This window comes from Prionailurus viverrinus, chromosome B4 (assembly GCF_022837055.1).
Source record: "Prionailurus viverrinus isolate Anna chromosome B4, UM_Priviv_1.0, whole genome shotgun sequence".
NCBI classification, from domain to species: Eukaryota; Metazoa; Chordata; class Mammalia; order Carnivora; family Felidae; genus Prionailurus; species Prionailurus viverrinus.
The window spans coordinates 43,872,324-43,892,616 of NC_062567.1; the positions used below are offsets into that span (position 1 = coordinate 43,872,324).

At 47.3% G+C, this 20,293-nt stretch overlaps 1 protein-coding gene across 4 annotated transcripts; it reads right to left on the bottom strand.

The window, feature by feature from the left end:
- Positions 1 to 374: 374 nt before the first annotated feature.
- GSG1 (germ cell associated 1) lies at positions 375 to 16,263 on the bottom strand. Of its 4 annotated transcripts, none has more exons than XM_047867457.1 (6): positions 16,040 to 16,263; positions 5,955 to 6,276; positions 4,538 to 4,603; positions 3,549 to 3,701; positions 2,762 to 2,873; positions 375 to 790 (listed from the first exon to the last, which is right to left on the bottom strand). In XM_047867457.1, the coding sequence occupies exons 1-6, from the start codon at positions 16,085 to 16,087 to the stop codon at positions 448 to 450; spliced, it is 1,044 nt and encodes a 347-aa protein (XP_047723413.1). In that variant the 5' UTR covers positions 16,088 to 16,263; the 3' UTR covers positions 375 to 447. The 4 variants fall into 4 exon arrangements, with proteins under 4 accessions (XP_047723413.1, XP_047723411.1, XP_047723414.1 ...); XM_047867455.1 differs by having other exon boundaries at positions 4,415 to 4,603; XM_047867458.1 differs by having other exon boundaries at positions 4,538 to 4,585; positions 16,040 to 16,262.
- Positions 16,264 to 20,293: the final 4,030 nt, after the last annotated feature.

Sequence of the window (20,293 nt, forward strand, 5' to 3'; positions counted from 1 at the left end):
CCAAGCTCCCGGAAGGGCCTTCGTTTTCCATTCTGAGGCTTCCAGGAAAATTCAAGTGCATCGTGGAAAGGTGAGTCACAATCACCTGTTGAGTTGCCCACCTCCGTTCCTCCAAATCCCAGATAGATGACCAAACTGATAAACTCCTAAAGGACAGGGACTGTGCTGCTTAGCCCAGAACCTGGCACGTAACAAGCAATCAGTAAAGGAGAGGAGGTGATTCTGAACGTGGGAGATAGGGGGACGGTGAAACGAGACAGGAGACGGAGTGGGAAAGGAAAAGGGAGCGATGGCACCTGGGCACACACCCCTTTGGTCTTGTACTTTAAGATACTCTTGTTCTTACCCATCAAAACCATGCTTAAGACACAGACTTTGGCTTACGTACATGTTGATAACAAACATGTAAGGTTGGGTCCAGCCTGCCCTCTAAACCCCCCACTACTCCTAACACTGTTCTTCCTCTACGACTGACCCCGCCGCCTCTTCCTTAAGAGCCTGGCTGGGTCCTTGTTGTAATCCCTTGTTGCGGAGCTCTGAGTAGAAGTCAACTCCTTCAGAGACAGAGCGGATGGGCTGATTGGGATACTGGTGGTAGCTGGTCAAAGGACCCCCTGTGTGGGCTGCACATAGCTGCTGGAGGAAACATTGGTGGTGATGTGGCAGGCAAGTCGGGTTTCCTTTGAAGCTCTTACTGTGCTTACACTTGAACTCCAGCACCAGCTTGGTGTATGTGTTGAAGGTGGTGACAGCCGATGCCATGCAGCAGGTGAAGGAAACCCAGGCCGTGCTAGGGATGAACAAAAAAAATTGCACAGTAAGAACCTGACCTCCTTACAGGTTTCAGGGAAAATACCATGATTCCTTCCCACCAGCAAACTAGGCCGATGCCCCTCAGGGTTTAGGGACCTGCGTGTGCTCCCTCCACCCCGTTGTAGGTCAAGAACCATGGGCACGAGGCCTTAATTTGGTCTGTCTTAGTAGGATACGTTCTGAATGTTTTGTAGTCCAAGGGAATGACTCTTGTAGTCAAGTAGTGTGAAGAGTCAGACTAGGAGTTTAACAGATTCGTTTTCACTGGATCGATCTGTTGTCAGTGCTGAGCTCCTTTATTCCCAGTGTGCCTGTTTTATATACATATGTAAACACACATGTCGCGCGCACACACACACACACACACACACACACACACACACACAGTTTTCTGGACTACTGTTTCCCAAGCTGCAGATACCCTTGTGATCTCCCGAGATTCCACAAACCTGTAGCTCAGCCGTGTAGAGTGGATGCAGCCCAATGCACCCCCCTCAGCACCCCCCACACCCTGCCAAAGATTTTCCTTTGTTCAGATCAGATGCTGAGAGTGATCATTGCTCTGCCTTCTTCGTTTTGACGTTAGCATTCTTAGGGTTCACAAATTGAGCCTCTCAGAGTCGTTCAGGAAATACTACAAATCTGGAGGTATTATAGGTTGTAATAGTGGAATTTGCCTATTATGAAAACAGTGTGGTTCTTGGCTTAAGGGAGTTTAGAATGGATGGAAGAGAAGCCGGAGATTTAAGAGAAGCTGGATGGATTTGACAAGGAAAAAAAAAAAAAAAACCCACCAGGGAACTGTATCAAACACATTCCTAAAAACTTGGAAAGTCAACCCCTACATCTCCCCATGATTCTGGGAAGCCCAGGAAACAGGAAGTTGTGTGAGGTTAGCGAGGAATTTCAGGAGGTCAAGTGATGGTTAAAGCCAGGCCACACGCTGGCACAGTGTGTTCCTATCTGCTGCCTCTGACAGACTCAGTGGGCTCAGGTTGGCAATGCTTCTGATGGGGGTTTTGTAGTCTGAGCTCCGCAGATGTTGATGCCAAGAATGGCTTAAAGATAGACACAAGGTGCAAAACCATGTGTCTGGAAAATAAGTTCTGGTGGCTGGTGGATTAGGCCAAAGACGCCTGAATCAAATGGCCTGTTTCCTATCATGAGAAAAGGGGATAGGATCTCCTAACAGACATGGATGGGCTTCCATATCGCCTCCTTGAGCCCAGCACCGTGTCTTTTCAGCACGATGAAAGTACTTCACACTTATCCCAGACAGTAGGGCAACTCCAGGCTGGCACCCGTGCAGCCGAGACAGCATGTTCCTCAAGGGAGAAGGTGAGGAACTCTCAAAGGGGATGTTTACTTGGTGTTTATTTTGTCACGGTGGCTGCTTCTCCTCAAGAGAAATCGAAAACAACTGGCCCCTTCATTCTTTAAGGGTTAGGGAATGACCAGCAGGGGAGGTTTTATTTCTCACACAGTTCGGTGGGATAAGAATGGAAGTAGGAGGAAGTTACTCTTCATTACAGGAGAAGAGTCAGCCATTCACAGGCCATGGGACTCCAACCAAATCTCAAGGCTATCTCTTCGTTGCTCTGTCCTCCAATACCTTGAGCCACAAAATATTTAAAACATGGAGCATCGCTTCCGTAAGTCACATAAAACCAGTCTCGTTTCCCAAAGCAACATGTGTATTAGGCGAAGAAGCAACTGCTACCCCCATATCATCAGAAAAACAGAATCCCTTCCGTAGCTCCCCAGGAGGTGGGGAAAGAATAGATGTGACCTCATGGGCCAGCCCGCTGGTCCACAGACCCCTGGGATGAGGGATGAAGGTTGAAGAGAAGATAGGACGACACGGAGCAAGCACCTGCTTAAGGGCAGAACATCTAATGCAGGTTGGCTGAGGAGGGGGTAAAAGGCTCAGGAGACGGTAAGCACTTACTAGAAGGCCCAGCCATAATTCCAAGCATGTGGCCTCCAGTCTTCTGGACCCACGTTGACCGTTGCCTGGAAGACTTGTGAATACATCATATGGGCCACCATCCCCAGAAGGCCTACAGAGGGAACAGGAAGGCAGCGCCTTTAGAGAGACACTGGCATTGCCGTCTACAGGGAATAGGAGTTTGGAGCAACCGCCTTGTTTTGCATCAGGTGCAGCCTAGGTTGAGAAGTTCCATTACCCAGCTGCCACCACATTCCCAGGGAGACTCATCTGCAATGGGGGCTTCTCCTTGAATGCATAGCTTTCCAATAGGCTGCCCCAGGCTTTAGGTGTAGGGTTATGGGGAAAGTTTCTGCGTCAATGCTGCATTTGGGGCTTTTACTTCTTCCTACCCAGGCCCTGTACGTGAGCTTTATTCCTGATCTGTCTTATATCTGCAGATATAAGATATAAGATGTAAGATAGATATCTGCATCTCTTTCTCTTACTTGATCCAAAAGAGTCTTGAAAAGCTGTGTGTGTATATGTATAGCTGAAAAGCAAACCAAACCATATTTCACATACTGGGAAAGCTTGCAAGTAAAAAGAACCTAGAGATAAATCATTTTGCAGAGTACATAATGCTCTAATACAAAATTTCATTTCAACTCAAACATGCCTGCAATGTCCATTCTTTATACCGCCTGTGGGCACCCCGTTCCTGCCCTCCCTACAGACACACACGCCCTCCGGGGGTGCCTCAAAGGTGGCCAGGACACCCACCCCCTCCAGCCCGGGAGGCACGCACCTGACAGGACGGAGGAGATTGCCGCAAAGGCGCTCAGCTTGAGCCCGCAGCCCGGGTTCCCAGTGAACAGCAGGTCCATCAGTAGCAGGAGGAAGCTGACGAATTCAAGTCCAATGGAGGAGAACTGGGCTCCCATTGATAACCATAGGATCTCTGTCAGAAACCAGAAGAAGAAGAGCCCTCACCCAGGCAGTTAACTGAACGTGGTACAAAAGGTGACTGTCAGACGGGAAAAAGCCTTGCGGAGTCAGAGAAGGGGAGAATGAGACAGAGCTGGAACCTGCTTGGGAGCTTCCTCCAATTTGGGTCCTTTGCTATCAGCCCCTCGGCTCTCTCTGCTCACTACCTGATATATAATCAAGTAAACTTGATTGGCTGGAAACACCGTTAGGGAGATTCCAGAAGAAACCATCTAATGGTCATAAAATCTTCCAGGGGCATGACTGCTATGGGTCATTTTTGTCTCTTTTCTCCTTATTGAATTTGGAACGATCGGTTTTGTTTCTTTCTCCCTCCCTCCCTCCCCTTTTTCACTCCATTCCACTGAAAAATATATATAGAAAAAAATATATTTATATGTATATATGGGAGGGAAAAACCCTCTAAGCTTTTCAACATGGTTACTAGGCAATAAGAGGAAGTTAGAGAGGTTGGTTGGAAGCGGTTTTCTATTTGTGAACTTTATTTGTTCCTGCTGTTCCTGTTCTGCATTCCTGCATATGAATGAGCGTCAACTCTGGAAGCAATGCGCGTCAGCCTGTGGAGCTCAGAAGAAGAGAAAAGGAGATCACAGTACAAGGCAGAGCACGGTTGGGCCAGAGAGGCCCAAGTCAACGGCAACTAAATTTGTTATCAAACCCACATACTTGCCACAAGCCCCGGGGGAGGGTGGGGGAGGAAAGCCTTCTCCATCAACCGCTTCCCTCCAAATCGGAGAGTGGGGTGACATGGGCCTTGCAACGCGGCAAACTCCAGTAGTCCTTTCTCACCTCTCTCGGTTGGTGGTGTGAGTTCAATGAAACTTCGGCACCTCTCCCCTGAAACACAGACGAGGTCTGACGTCCGGGAGGGGTGAAAACTCTGCCCCCAGTCTCCCACCTGGTTCAGCTCCATCCGTTCAGACCAGCGCCTGCCTGCATACAGTAGGCAGGCAATAATTTCTCCCCGCGCCCCGCCCCGATTCCAGACAGTGAAGACGAGAACATCGCTGAGAGGGCTTCCGCAGGGAAACGTCCCCATTTCTCGTGCCGGGAAGGGTTCACAATCCTAGTGTCAACCTTTTGCTGCCGCTGTACCACTGGTCTGAAATGGCTCTCGATTGTTTCCAGGACTGGGGTTGGAGCAGTGCTCAGCGGGACGTTCATACTAAATCTAAATAGACACGCATTTATATTTCTCTTCCATCTCCTTTTTCCCTTAGCCCCAATTGGGAGAAATGGCATGTGGTTAATTGTACACAATTCTGGGCTTTAGAGAAACTTCACTAGCAAGTGACCTCTGAATGCTTTGCGCAGGGGGGAGGGGGGTGTCCTTAGGCCAACTGCTCCTGACCGAGAACCACAAGTGAAGGAAAGGAATGCACAATGACAGTGCACCGCTCTGCCAGTATACGCTGAGTGGCAGGAGACCTGGGAAGGTCAAGGGCACCCTTACAGGGTCTAGTTACCCTCTTTGGGCTTCAGTTCCTTGACCTGGTAAATTATAATGAGAATACTTAGAAGGGGGCGGGGAGGGAGGGGCTCTACAGGTAACCTACTCTGATCCTTTCATCTCACCTGTGAGAAAATCAAGGTCTGTAGAGAGAGGAAGCTGCTCATATAAGGTCACAGCTAGGCAGAGCCAGGGCTTTTTCTAGAAGAATTATCTCTCCTCCCTTGGGTCTCCAAACGGCAATCCTAACTCACTAGAGTGGGAATTCTCATGATGTTACAAGTCTAAATGAAACCCTTTAAGGGTAATGCTATTTTAAACCAGAGGGTCTACGAGACAGTCAGGAGGGGAAAAGCCAGATGGCCTTTGACCCTATTAAAAGGGAGTCCTGGGGCGCCTGGGTGGCTCAGCTGGTTGCGCGTCAGACTCTTGGTCTCTGCTCAGGTCATGATCTCACAGTTCGTGGGTTTGGGGCTCTGTGCTGGTGGCGGGGAGCCTGCTTGAAATTCTCTCTCTCCGCCCCTCTCTCTCCCTTCTCTCTCTGCCCCTCCCCTCCCTAGCTCACGTGGGCTCGCTCTCTCTCGGTCTCTCAAAAATAAATAAAACTTCAAAGAAAGAAAAAGGGAGTCCGAGGAGAAGGGACACAACACAGAGGTGGGAGATGCCGAGCCCGGGGGTGGGGCCCAGCCGGGGATGGCGAGTGCCACTGCCCCCTGGTTCTTTGGCTGGGTAAGGTCCCCTGGGTGAGGAGCCCACCTGGTTCTTCCATGCTTTCCTCACAGGATAGCCACATGCCACTCCAGAAGGTATGGAAGGAGAAGCGGTCATCCCCAGCCTCCCAGCTGTATTGCACCACCTCCTGGGATGATGTGTTGTTGGTGCTGCTCCCATCCAAGGGCACCGGCACGTCAAAGCATTTGGCTGCCAGACCTTTTCCGCACACGGGCTTGGGCACCTTCTGTGTGCCCACAAACCAGTAGTTGCTGAGCAGGGATACTGTGGAGAGGCTGAGTGACAGCATGTTGAGGATGGCAGATAGGAATGCCCGTTGGCCATAGAAGCCCTGCGAGAGCTCCACCTGTAACAGACCCACAGGAGCAGAGAAGCTGATTGCAGAGCGCCCTCGGAGATCTGGACAGGGTGCCCGATCCTGAGGCTCCCTGGGCTCAAGCCACGCCCCTCCCCTGTGCCAGGCACAGCCCGCCCTGGGGGCTCTCTCCAAGGAGCCGTGTGGAGGCTCAGCTTTAGCGGTGGCCCGGAGAAGACGCCGTGGCGATGCTGTTTGTTTAAGCTGGACCTTATTACACGAACATGTTTACTGAGGATGATCTGAATAAGGATCAGATAATAACCTCAGTCAGAATGCGATTCAGCCACTGAGCTAGTCTATCTCAAGCTGAGTAAAAGAATTGTGGTCACTCTAATGCTCTTGCTGAGAATTGTTTTGATTTTGTCTTCACTGGAACGTAGTAGCCCTGATGGGCTGAGGTATTTGTTATTGTAACAGCAGAAGTTTTTGCTGCCCTCTTCTCTGCCTGACAGATTCCTCGGAGAGGAGAGGAAATGGGGATATGTTCTCTCGATAAACATTAAAGTGGCTCACCCCAGTCAGGGGGCGGGGAGCAAGGATTAGGGCCTTCAGGATTAAAGAAGGCAGTGGACCAACTGGGACGCGGAGGTGTTGAGACCCCGGGAGAGGAGATGGGGCTATAGGTTCTGAGAGATGGTGATCTGGGTCCGGCTTTCACACACTGCCACAGAGATGACAGAATCTCAAATGGGAGGTATCCGGGTGGTGCCTGTGGAGACCGGACACCAAGTGTCATGGTCATGGAGCCACAGGGAGGGTGCCCTTGGCCACTGGGGAGGAACTGGAGGGGCACCTCCACTGCTTGAGGCAGCAGTGGTGCCTGCAGAAAGATCTGTGGCCCGTGTGGCTCTGGCCGGAGCCCCTGACCTCCTTCTCACTTTTAGCCTAAGAGGAGAGCCAGCTGAAAAATGACTGATAGTAGATATTTCAACCCTGATGAGTGGTGGCTCGGAGCCAGACTGAACTTTAGAAAATAAAGAAATCTGACCGGTCTTGCACTTTTGTGTTATGGAGCTGTTTATACTGTTACATTAATACATACGGAACAGAAAAGAAGCCCATATTTAGTTGCTGACAGACGCTTCTTAAGTAAACCATCTTGAGCTTTCCGGGGGATCTCTCATATCAGAATTAATCAGACCTAAATCTTCTTAGCTTAAGAAACGTAAATAAAACCATAGCTAAATGGGACAGGCTCATAAATCTGCCTCATCATCTCCAGCTTAGCATTTTCTACATTTAACAGAGAACTTTATCTTAGAAATGTAACAGTTTGTTCTTCAGAATTTCCAGGGACTAAAACAGTGCATGCCACAGATAAAGGACAGATTATTTATGGCAATAAGAAATATATAAGGTTCATATGCATATAAAAATCAATACATAAAATACATGATAAAACAACTTCTGGAAAGCAATCTGCTAACATGATTTTTTTAAAAAAGCACTCAACAAATTAAATCCCCCAAGAATTGTCAGTCTGTGCAAGACTCTGGGTGACCTTGGTAAAGACTGAAAACCACAGCATCAGGAATGAAGAAAGATCTTATATTACCAGGTATGGAAGTCACATATTGCCCCTGTCCCCCCAAAAGAATGCTTTCATCTTGTTTTTAGTTCTGAAATCTATTGGTTTAGTCATTGCTCTGTTACTATAAGTTACTCTTTCTAATTATTTTCACATCCATTGCTTGAACAGGCAACGGACTTCCAGATGAAACATCTTCATTAATCATTCTGTATACAGACTGAGCTAATGATTTAGGCAATTCTATATTTTCAGCAACTTTATGGCTTGGAGATTTGACTATTATCACATCAGATTTTTTTTCTTTACCCTCAATCCATTTCAAGTCACACGTATTTGTAAGCTATTCTGCAGACTGTTGCCAGAGAAGAATAATGAACCCCACACCATGGTATAACCACTTTGCAGCACCAAGGTGATAACCAATTTAAGGAAGCAGTGAGTTGAGAGACAAAGGATGAACAACAGCTTGGAGTAAAGTTCAAAGAGGCTGCTTCTAGAAGGAGTGTCCTACCAAGGATGGACACAAGGAGACTCATTGGAGAATTATTTTGATTATTGAATGGGAATTCATTCAAGAGCCCTTTCGAGAATCATCTTCAACACTTACAGTACTGCGCCCTTCATCCTGTATTTTATTTCTCCTCTAAACATGTCCTTTTCTCTCCAGGATTCAGATACCTCTTGCATTGGAAGGCCAAGTCTAATTTTGCAATGGTCTCTTTAAGGTTATCATGAAGGGGTAGCAGCCATAAGAAAATTTTATCTTTGGGGCACCGGGGTGGCGCAGTCGGTTAAGCGTCCGACTTCAGCCAGGTCACGATCTCGCGGTCCGGGAGTTCGAGCCCCGCGTCAGGCTCTGGGCTGATGGCTCAGAGCCTGGAGCCTGTTTCCGATTCTGTGTCTCCCTCTCTCTCTGCCCCTCCCCCGTTCATGCTCTGTCTCTCTCTGTCCCCCAAAAAATAAATAAACGTTGAAAAAAATTTTTTAAAAAAAGAAAATTTTATCTTTGCATATGCTGACAAGTCCCGCGCCAAGGTGACTCTCTACTCTTGAGAAAAGGGACAGAGAGTGGCTTCCTTGACACTCTGGCTCAGGCCAATTGGAAGTGCATAGGTGCCAAAACTAATTCTTCCATCGACAGAGGTTAACAGAAAAACTCAGAATTAACATAGACAACACATTGATGAGACAGACACACCTCTAAATCAGGTGCAAAATAACCATGGAATGTACGTCTGAGCAATAAGAGCGGGAAGCTGGGTTACCTTGGCCATGGTCAGCGACTTGCTGCTTGTCTGAAGGACCACGGATGCCATCTGTGCCCCAAATCCCTTTGGTTTAATGTTGACAGAGTGAAACTGCCTTTCCACCCTCCCACCTCCCGGCCCCTCCCTCCTCTTCTACCTCCTATTTTTTTGGAGTGCCTCTTGATTAAACCGCTGCCTTGCAGGGAACGTGGGCATTTAATAATTGACAATGCAATCATGGCCCAGCTGTTCTGGAAGATTACATGGGAGAGCTTGCCAATAGGGATCCAGGATTAAGCACAAAGAAGCAAGGACCTGCATTCTCAGAGGGACGGGTCTTTAAAAAGTAAGTGAAGATTCAGTTTCCATCTGACTGCCGTTCCCTCGGTAGCTGGTGGGACTGGGCTTGATTTTATGGCAGTCACAGAAAATATTACAGGGTATAGGAAGAAGAATGTTTATTTTTTTAAAAAGTGTTTCTAAAACTTTAAAAAAGTAATTTGACAAACCAGTAAGGGGTGGATTGCATATCTTCTTGCGGCCAGCCACCTGAGAACCAGGAATTCTTTCCATCCTCAAAAATTGTACCAATTAGGGGCGCCTGGGTGGCGCAGTCGGTTAAGCGTCCGACTTCAGCCAGGTCACGATCTCGCGGTCCGGGAGTTTGGGCCCCGCGTCAGGCTCTGGGCTGATGGCTCGGAGCCTGGAGCCTGTTTCCGATTCTGTGTCTCCCTCTCTCTCTGCCCCTCCCCCGTTCATGCTCTGTCTCTCTCTGTCCCAAAAATAAATTAAAAAAACGTTGAAAAGAAAAAAAAATTGTACCAATTAATTGGGATGGCAAGGATGGAGCTCGTTCTGCAGCTGCTTTTGATTCTCCAAATACCCGATGCCACACATTTTTTTTTGTCCTGGGTGCCTTTGCAGGCGCTCTTTTTTTCTACCTGGAATGCCCTCAGTCCCTTTTTATCTGGCGATCTGCCTCTTATCAAGAGTAGTGTTAAGGCCACTCATTCTTGGAAAATGTTTCTTTTCTCTCAAAGAACAACCCCCTCCTCTCTGTCCTTCCATACTGCACCCCTCTCGTAATGCTTTCTGTGGTTCATGTTAGTTGGCTTGATCGCCACTCTTTAATTGGAGAGCAGAGGTTCTCAATTCTGCCTGAGCATCAGAACAACCTCTGAGCATCAGAAAACTGAAAGATACTCAGGTTCCTGGGCCCCATCCTAAGATTCCACAGTAAGGCTGAGTGAGGTCCAGGAATGTGCAATTGAGAAAACTCTTCGTATATACCCAGGGATGGACTTCTGGTTTCTGGTTCCGCAGGTAAAGAGCTTCGAAGTTGCCACTTCAGCTTTACAATGAGGAAAAGGCTGAACAGACTGGAAAATATACAGCCAGGGAATGAATGTACCATGAAGTAATACCTGTTTGATTCATTTTTGGGCTTAGGTTTAATGAAACCCTTCGTGTTCTACCCCGGCCCTCCCCCACCTCTTCCAGATTTGCCACCAACCAAGCCATGGTTTTGCTGTTGTGTATTTGTACAGTTAGTTTGGGGACTCAAAGGCCCGCTCCCCTCTGACAGAATTAATCCAGATTGTAGCCAGATGGGTGTTTGGATCTTGCTTCCTACTCTTCTAGGACTGATGTAACAGCACATTTGACACACATGTGCTTATGCCCAGGCGATGATTCTCCGTTTCACCCAAAGGACCCTTAATTCATCGTGGCAGAGCTGTCTCTCTGGGAGAAGGGAGGAGGAATTTTGTGGTCACTTTTCACGTTTCAACTGGCTACAGCTTTTGTCCTGACGCTGGGTGGCACTGTCTCCTCATGTTTTTCCTCTTCCGTCCTGAACTCCAGTCATGGGGTGCAGGTGGTTGTCCCTCCCTGCGGGGGATGGCTCTTTTTTCTTCCTTTGGCCTCCTCCCCACTCACTAATCTATACAATGCCATGTGTCAGCCTTTTGGAATTCAGGGCTCAGAACGAACTCTGGGAGCATCCAGCCGCTCCCTCGAGGACATCTCGCAGGATTATTTCCTGTAGCACATTTTTTGTGTGTGTGTGTGGCCAGTTCCAGTTCCAGTGACTCAATAGATCCTCAAATACTTCCCATGGGAAATACAACTCCACGGTGTCAGAAAATAGAGTTCGCCAATGTTTCCTGATGAGTTTTGTGCACATTTTTCTTTATTGAATCGTATCCTCATTCCCTTTTCCACCCCAGAACAGTGAACAATTCTTTTCCCTGCTCTGTGCTTACACCCTTCAAATACTTGCAGACGCTTCTCATATCCCGCTTGAGTCACTGTTTGGCACGGTCTGATGTCTTTGGTTTTTATTGCCTCTGCTCAGAAACCGCACCCCCTCTGCCCTCATAGCATTACATGTGCCTTCTCCAAGGGAAAGGGGACGGGAGCGGCACAGGCTGGAGGTTATGTGAGGAGGCCTAGAGGTAGACTGAGTGAAGCCAGGGACATTTTGGCTCTGGGGTCTTCTGCTAACTCAGGCCCTTTCCCAGCCCGTTACATACTCCTCATTTTGTATGATTCTTCTTAAAGAGAGCCTCCAAAGTTACATTACTTTAGGCCTCCCCAAAGCCTGAATCCACCCCTTCGAAGGCTGGCTCTTTGCATGGCTGGGCTGGCTGGCTACTAGCTGTGATCCATCTCGAGGACAACCTCCCTCCCCGAGGACCCGATGCCACAATGTCTAATTTCCCCTTTTTGATGAACCATGAGGTTCTCTGTCTGGCATCCCACTCACTTCCTTTCATTATAATTTAGGCATGTTAATATTTTTTTCTTCTCTTTCCTCTCTTAGAACAGAAAAAGTCATTGCTAGTCAATGCACCATGACTATAATTAGGTTGGGCTCAGAAACTCATGACTCAGGACAGACACAAAGATTCCACATCCCCAAACAGTATTTAACTTTGGTATGTTGGACTGTTACCATGTCAGGACGATTCCCCATGGGGATGTATAGGTGACTCAGCATTTATGACATCACCAAACCAAGGGTTGGGACTAACCTATACTTGCTAAGGTCCTCAGTCCCTGTTCCCCGCACTGTACGAAACCACATTTATTAAGTACACACAAAGGGAAACAATGGTTTGGGGACACCCACACAAACTCTGTAAACAGGAATCCAATTTATTGTTTTGTGAATACAGTGTCCATTAGACATGATTAAAACAATGGGTAAGAATGCTGAGCCAGAGAAAATTGCATAGCATACCACTTCCCTAAGGCAAAGCCTCGTGGCAAATCCCTTCTTGTCTGTCCCCCGCCCCATTATCAATAGTGGCCTCTTCTCCCAGGATAGGTTCATTTGCCCTCCCTAGCAGTAGTATCTCTGTCCTTTGCCCAGGAGTCAGATTATCTGACCCATGACCCATTAACTAATCCCTTTCTGTTACTCAGCAGACAAAAAGCTGGAGTGGAATGCGAAATGTTTCTGCTGTCGCTGGCTCCGATCTACATGCCTCTGTTCTTTGTTCCTGCACGTCCTACCGTGTGCCTCTCAGGCAGCTCATAACATGCTCACTTGACTTTAAGTCGCTAGACACAGGAGCAGCTGTGTTTTATTCATTGTTGATCGTCAGCGCCCGGCACTTTCTAACATCCGGGAATCAGTGAATGAGGTTTGTAATGGAAACCAGGCTCAGAATACAATGAGGAAGCCTATGGGTGAAGAGCACATGTGAATAAAGAAAAGTGTCCCAAACAGTCTTTTATTGTTAAGGGACGCGCAAATCTTCCTGATTCCCATACAGGAGAACAGTGAGAAGGTAGAAGGTCCACCGGTCCACAGACACACCCTGTGCCTTTCTACACAGATGCACCCATAGTTTCACTGAACAGATCCGCTGCCAATACATTTCCTCCCACCTGTGGAAACATTCCTGCTTTTTGATGAGCAAAGCCCAGAAAACAGCAGTGATCTCACGAACGAGTATTATCTTTGGTTCACAGATAGCAGGGTACAAACAGATTGCTTAAAAGCCAGTGACGGATTGGAAATGCCATGTCCTTTCCCAAGCTCTGTGATTCCCTAGTGATTGGAACCCATTCGGATGACATATCTTGAGCCATCTGAGATTTCACAGCTCCACAGCTCACAGAATCACTGATAAAACGAGGAATGTCTTCACGCAGGACATTTTGATAGGCCTCCCAGCCCAGAAGGGAAGAGTCATGTCACCGAAGTGCCCGTGCCGAATGTCCAAAATATTAACATAGGACCCTTAGCTGTGGGATTTCTCAGCCTCAGGTTAACCTCACCCGCAAGTGTTTAGTGTCCGCATGGCCCCAGAACAGGGGCGTGTAGAATAAATACGACTCCTTTCTAACATGGGTCCCCAGTTGAGTTCTGGGAGCGCTTCTACTTATGTCCAGTGGGAAGGACTGAAGAATAGCATTTGGGGGCCTCTTCTCTGTCGCCTTTCCCTTTCCGTTGTTGGTGGAATTGTTAGAGGGCTTTTGCTAATGCAGTCATTTCCAGGAGAGGAAGCGGCCTTTCTTCCATGCCCTAAGCAGCTGGAGTGAATCAGAGCGGCAGCCACATCTGCACATCCTGTGGGGCAATCGCTCACGCGCGGGTGACCGAGCCCTCGGGGCCAGCTGGGGCTGGGGGCTCTTGGGGACCGCGGGGCGGGAAGGGGCGCCGAAGGGGAGCGGCCTCCCCAGGGAGGCTCAGGGCCCGGAGCTGGGCCGCCCCATTTGCACTCCGCGCGCGCCCGCCCCCCTCGTCCCTACTTTTCTGCTCTCCCTCCCCCCCTGCAGTCGCGGTGTCCGAGCCCCGCCGAGTCCCCGCCGACTCCCTTCGCCCCCCTCCCTCCATGAGTAACACCTCCGCCCCGGGTTTACTATGGCTCCCCGGTCGCCTAGCAGCGAGCGCGCGTTGCCATGGCGACGCGCCCGGAGCGTGTTTTGAATTGTTTGGCGAGGCCCCGCCCTAGCGGCTGAGCGCTGGGGACGCGAGCGGGTGGGGCCGGGGACTGGGGCCGGGGACTGGGGCCGGTCTTCCTCTCCAGCCTCCTTCGTCCGCTGACAGCCGCGGCCCGGGCCCTCCCGAGACCAGGAGCCGGCGAGAGCCGGCGGGAGGGAGGCCGGGCCGCCGCCACGTGGTGCCCAAGGCTGGCCTGCTGGCCGGCGGCGGCTCCTGCGCCGCCCGGGTCATCCGATCATCTCGTCACGCCCCGGCCTGTAGGCCTGAGGGTCAGGAGGTTCGGGGTTCAGGGGAGCCCAAAGTCCGGCGTTTCCCAGCCCCGCCCTTCCCCTAAAGGCTCAGGCCCCTGGCCGCTGTTCTAAAGCAAGACTGTGTCTTTGCCTCCTTTCGTGGGCCCAAGAGGGGAAACTGGGACACCGAGAAGCCTCAGTAGTTCTGGGTTCTCGTCACTACTCCGCCCACCGCTGGACTAACTAACGATTTCGGCCAAGTTACACAACCTACCTGAGTGATTCAGAAGTAAATTGGGAGAGAGTTGTTCCTCACGGTCCCGCCGTGAAGACCAAGAGGCCTCGTGAAAGTGTGGAGGAAGGGGAAGGGAATCTACGGTGTTTCGGACACCTTGCTAGGCTCCTCACAAACATCTCCTTGAACCCTCACAATAGGCCTGAAGGACAGGTGGTTTCCAGAGGGAGCATTTGACTTGCTCCAGGCCGCAATGCTAGTAAGTGGTGGAGTCAATATTCAAAGTCTCTTGTTTCAACCCCAGGCTGCCCCTCCGTAAAGGGGAGGCGCACACACTTAAAGACAGGGATCGCAGGACAGATTATGGAAACGTACACAGAATGATGCCGCGCATTGTGTTTTATACTTCAGATATACAGATAAACTTCCATACCTCCTCTGTCTCTCCTAAATCAATAATCAATAAAATTTACCATGTCTGGCTTTTTCTATCGCGTTCTTGCCCATTTCTGTGGGTTCTCCTATTTATGACCTATTCACTTTGGGTTTCTATCCTTTCTTTTGTGATCCCTAATATCCAGCCAGTTAACAGCACACCACATTGCTCTGTGTGCGTGAGTGTGCGTGCGGGTTTTCTCTGGCGAATTGCAAGCTTCATTTTTCTCTCCCGAGAAAGGCAAGAAGTATGCGAATGAACATTTGCTTTTTTAGTAACCCTTTGAGCGGAAAGATGGCAGTTCCCAACTATCTCAGATGGGAGGCAAGTCATTTCCAGATGTGAGTTCTCCTAAACAAGCCAAGACATCTTTTGCCGACCGTGAGGGTCTTTCTGGAGCTGCAAGGATCCCTGCAGATACTCCCAGGTTCCCTGAGACCAGAAAGAGCCCAACTAAGGTTGTGCTGTCCTTAGTTCCAGTAGATTCCAGATCAGAGCTCACTACCAGCAGGACCATGGGGATGCCTCACCTTTTTCTGGCAGAGAACTTAAAATCTGCTCTTTCTTCATTAGAGTGATACACAGCTCTGTGGTTACCACTACCGCTGAGCCTTTTACCAGGAACCAGATTTTGGCAGCGGGAATCATACAGATGGGAGGGGGGAAAGGAGAACTAGAGGGCTCTAAGTAGTCCTGGGAGCAGCAAGGAAAAGCAAGATGAAGAGGCAAAGGAGGAGGGAAGGGAAGTATAATGGAAGAAGATGAAAAAAACCCCAAGGCCGAGGTATGGCCATCACCAGGTTTATCAATAAAAATGGGGCTTGAGTAACAAATTTTGATCCTGTTTTGTATAATCCCATGGTGTGTTCTCAAGCTCCTTACCATGAGCCTGTGAAACAAGGCAGTGAATTTTTATATGCTGTATTACAAATCCACCATAAGGGGTATGATGCAGGGGAGAGTCATGAGATTTCAAAAATTTTGTTGTGATGACGTGTTGTTGTACTGAACTGTTGAATTTCTATACGGTATACCTGAAACTACCATTTCACTGTGTGTCAACGAACTGGATTTAAATAAAACCGAAAAAAAAAAAAATAAGTCTTGGTACCTACCTTCTGGGTGAGACAAACATTTTGAGTCAGTTGGGAGGGTTTGCTCATTCACTTTTGAAGCTCTGAGGCAAGGGTGTTTCCGTTTCTCTTCGGCTCTGCCTTAATCGGTTGCACGGAATGAGTTTCTGGTGTGAAGACGAATCAGGTCCCCTCTTGCCAGCAGAGGGGTGAGGTGGTGTGAGATGGGCTGCCGGAGATGGAAAGGATATCCTGCGGCCCAGGGCGGGTGGGGCTGGCTGACACAAGAGGTTTTCTCTGTGACATCACAGTGGGAGGTAGGGATATCTCTGCTGACCACCCCCCCGCCTCCTCTCACCACCCCCAGAAGGATGGGGGGGGGGCACTCTGGGGTACCTGCCAGAGACCTGGATATCTTCTGAGTCATCCAAACCTGCGCTGCTGTTCCTGGGCAGAAGAACACGCTCCCTGCCGGGGATCCTTGTGAACCAGCAGATTCTGAAGGCCAGGGATGGTTCCCACATGTTGCTGACCACACTGAGGCGGGAGGTTCTAGACCAGTGCCGTCAGAGAGAAATACGATATGAGCCATACATGTAATTTACAATTTTCTAGGAGCCACATTTAAAAAAGTAAAATGGACACACATGTTGCGATGCGACAATGGTATCTTATGCGGTGGTATCATCAGAATAAAATGTAGTGCTCCTCAGAGCAATAAAGTTGGGTTCAATGGAAAAATAGCTGACACTGATGAAAATGAAACGAGCTCCAGCGGTGCCTGGGTGGCTCAGTCAGTTAAGCGTCTGACCCTTGATTTTGGCTCAGGTCATGATCTCATGGTTTGTGGGTTCGAGCCCAGCATCGAGCTCTGCGCCAACAGTTCAGAACCTGCTTGGTTTTCTGTCTGGCTCTCTCTCTGACCCTCCCCTGCTTGTTCTCTGTCTCTCTCTCAAAATAAATAAAAATAAACTTAAAAAAAAAAACCTTATTAAAAAAAAGAGAGCTTCAATTCCTTGGTTGCATTAGTCACCTAAGGGCTCGGTAACCACGTGACCAGTAGCTACTGTATTGGATAACACAGCTCTAGACCACTCCCAGAAAAGGCAAGAATGTGCAGAAATTATCATTCCAGTATCTGGAAATCTAGTTGATGTTCACTAATACAATTTTAATAATACATAACGAGGATCTGGGAGCTATTGACACTGAGACGTAACTCTGAGGTTTAAAGAGCAAGGTGGTGTCTTTCCCATTATTCCAGCTAAGAGTCTGGATGGGGGCTTTCTGTCCTGTGAGACAGGTCACCCTCAGTCCACCTCTGAGCTTTGCCTGTGTGCCCCTCACTGGGATTCCCTCCTCTTCTTTGCTACCCCACCTAAATCCTACACAACCTTCAGGACGCGTGATTCCAGTCTCTATTCAGCCCAGAGCCTTCTCTTGTGATTCTAGTGGTCTCCTCTCTCCCTTTCCTCTGAACTTGTATAGCATGTATGATCCGATTGTACAATAGGAGCTTCGTATTCACTAAGATGCCTAAGTAAATGCCTAAGGGAGGACACCAGATTGAAATTATCTATTGATAACTTGAACAAAAGGAATTCACATGCCTCGTTCTTGGCATGTTTCAACTTGATCAAGATGTCGGTTCTCTCTAAGTTAATTTACAAATTTAATGCAACCCTAATACAAATACCGGTGAGCATTTCTAAAGAGCAAGACAAGTTGATATTAAAGTTCATTTAGGGGGCGCCTGGGTGGCTCAGTCGGTTAAGCATCCGACTTCAGCTCAGGTCACGATCTCATGGTCCGTGAGTTCGAGCCCCGCGTCGGGCTCTGGGCTGATGGCTCAGAGCCTGGAGCCTGCTTCGGATTCTGTGTCTCCCTCTCTCTCTGCCCCTCCCCCGTTCATGCTCTGTCTCTCTCTGTCTCAAAAATAAATAAAGGTTAAAAAAATTAAAAAAAAAAAAGTTCATTTAGGAAAACAGACGCACAACACTAGCTAGGAAATACTGGAAGGAAAGAGCTCTGAGGGAGACCAACCCTAACAGATACTAAAGCAGGCTGCAAGGCCTCTATAATGAAAGCAATGTGGTGCTGGTACACAACTAGCCAACAGATCAATGGAATAGAAGAGGAAGTCCAGAAATACACGCAGCTCCATATAGACACCCAGTATATGATAAAGGTGATGTCCATAATTACTGGGGCAAAGATGATCTTTTTAACAAATGACATTGGGACACACTTGGATAGCTATTTAGAAAAATGTAAATTGTATCCATTTTTATGCCACATACAAGAATAAACTCTAAACGGACAAGAGATCTGAATGTAAAAAAAATGAAATTATACAAGTACCAGAAGAACGTGTGGGCAAATTACTTCACAATCTGGGTGAAAAAGAGGCTTTCAGACTATGGCTAAGAATCCAGATACTAGATAAGAAAAGATTGATAAATTTGACTACGTTAAAAAACAAATAAACAACAAAAACCTTCTCCATGGCAAAAATCACCATAAACAAAGTAAAAAACAGATCATAACTGGGAGAAAATATGAGTAATACATATGACAGATAAAAGGCTACTCTCCCTAACATATAAAGATTTTTCAGACATTAAGGGAGAAAAGAGATCAAAATTCCCTTAGAAAAAAACAGGCAAAATTAAGAAACAGGCAATTCAAGAAAAGAGACATATAAGTGGCCCTAAATATATGAAAAGATGTTCACCTTCATTTATAGTCAGAGTAGTGCATATTGGAAAAAAACCAAGGGAATCTCATTTTTCATCTGGCAGACTGGCAAAATTAAAAACCTTGACAATATAACTCTATTGATAAGGCTGTGGGGGAAACAGGCACTTTCATTCATTGCTAGTAGAAATCCAAAATGGTACCAGCCCCTTGGAGGAGAACTGGCAACATTGAGCAAGACTACAGGTGTGTTTATCCCTTAACCACAGAAATCCCACTTCTAGGAATTTACCCTGAAGATGCACCTCCAACAATATGGAAATATATATGCACAAAGTTATTCATTGCAGTGCTCTTTGCAGTCATGAAATACTGGAAACTACCTGAATCTCCCGAAATAGATTAGTTGAATTAACTATGGATACATACAAACAATGGAGTACTGTGCAGCTATATAAAAATTAAAAAACACCAAAATGAGGGAGATTTCCATGAACTGATATAGTATGATTTCTAGGAAATATTAACTGCAAAACTGGAAAGTGCAAAAGAGGATATAGAACATGCTGTCTTTTGTGTGAGAAAGAAGGGCAAATAAAACATAAATATTTGCTTATCGTTACCAAAGACACAGGAAGATAAACCAAAAAACAATGAAGTTGATTACTTGGTGGGGGGCAGGGATGGAAGTGATTCAGGACGGAGTGACACCTCGCCTGAGAACAATGTTTTTTGTGTCGTTTTGACTTTTGGAAGCATGTTAATGTTCTACGTATTCAAAACTAAAATTAAAACAAGATGGGAAGGGAAATAAAAACCTACAACTGAAAACAAACGGAAACAAACGAAGGCAATTGTATTTCATATAAACACTACAACCACCCTGAAGGCGAAAAAGGAATAGAGCAAATCCAAGTAACTCGTGACTACTTACCTTCTGTCTTGGGTGAAGTTCAGTTGAGGAGAATGGCAGCCACCTCTTGAACTCCTTTTAGTAAATATCCTTAATGCATCTTGTGGTAGATGTGCAAGCAATTTTGAAACATTTCAGAGGTATTGTGGCACTGGGCAAATGGAAACATGGTTAATGCAGTTGGGAGCTAGAATTTCCATATGGGAAAGTGACATCAAACTATGGAATGGGGGAAGGCAAGAAGGAACCTTATTGGGTGGACTGGAATTAGAGGCATCAGTGTGAAAAATATATATATATATATATATAATATATATATATATTTATATTTGTATATATATTATATATATACATATATACATATGTATTATATATACACATATGTATTATTTATATATATACATATGTATGCATATAAATATATATGGACACCTAAATATGTATACCTGTACATATGTGTGTGCATGTGTGTATATGTATAATATGCACCTATGTATTATGTTTGTATGTACGTGCGTAAATATATGTATATTTTTTCTAGCTTTGTCTACTGAAAGGGCCTAGAAGTAAAGGCTCCCCAGTAGCAGTGAGCACCTAGCATTCAATTCTTGGCCTGTAAACCCAAGAGTTCCTCAAAGAAATGGCCAATCCCAGAGATGGGACAAAGTTGTTATTAGATGAACTTT

Coding starts and splice junctions, on each gene's coding strand:
- GSG1 (XM_047867455.1), bottom strand. CDS start 16,087: ATGAGCAAACCCTCCCAACTGACTCAAAATGTTTGTCTCACCCAGAAG. Junction 6,277..16,039: donor ATGTTTGTCTCACCCAGAAG/GTAGGTACCAAG, acceptor GGTCTGTTACAG/GTGGAGCTCTCGCAGGGCTT. Junction 3,702..4,414: donor TCCCCCGGGGCTTGTGGCAA/GTATGTGGGTTT, acceptor GGTTTCTGACAG/AGATCCTATGGTTATCAATG.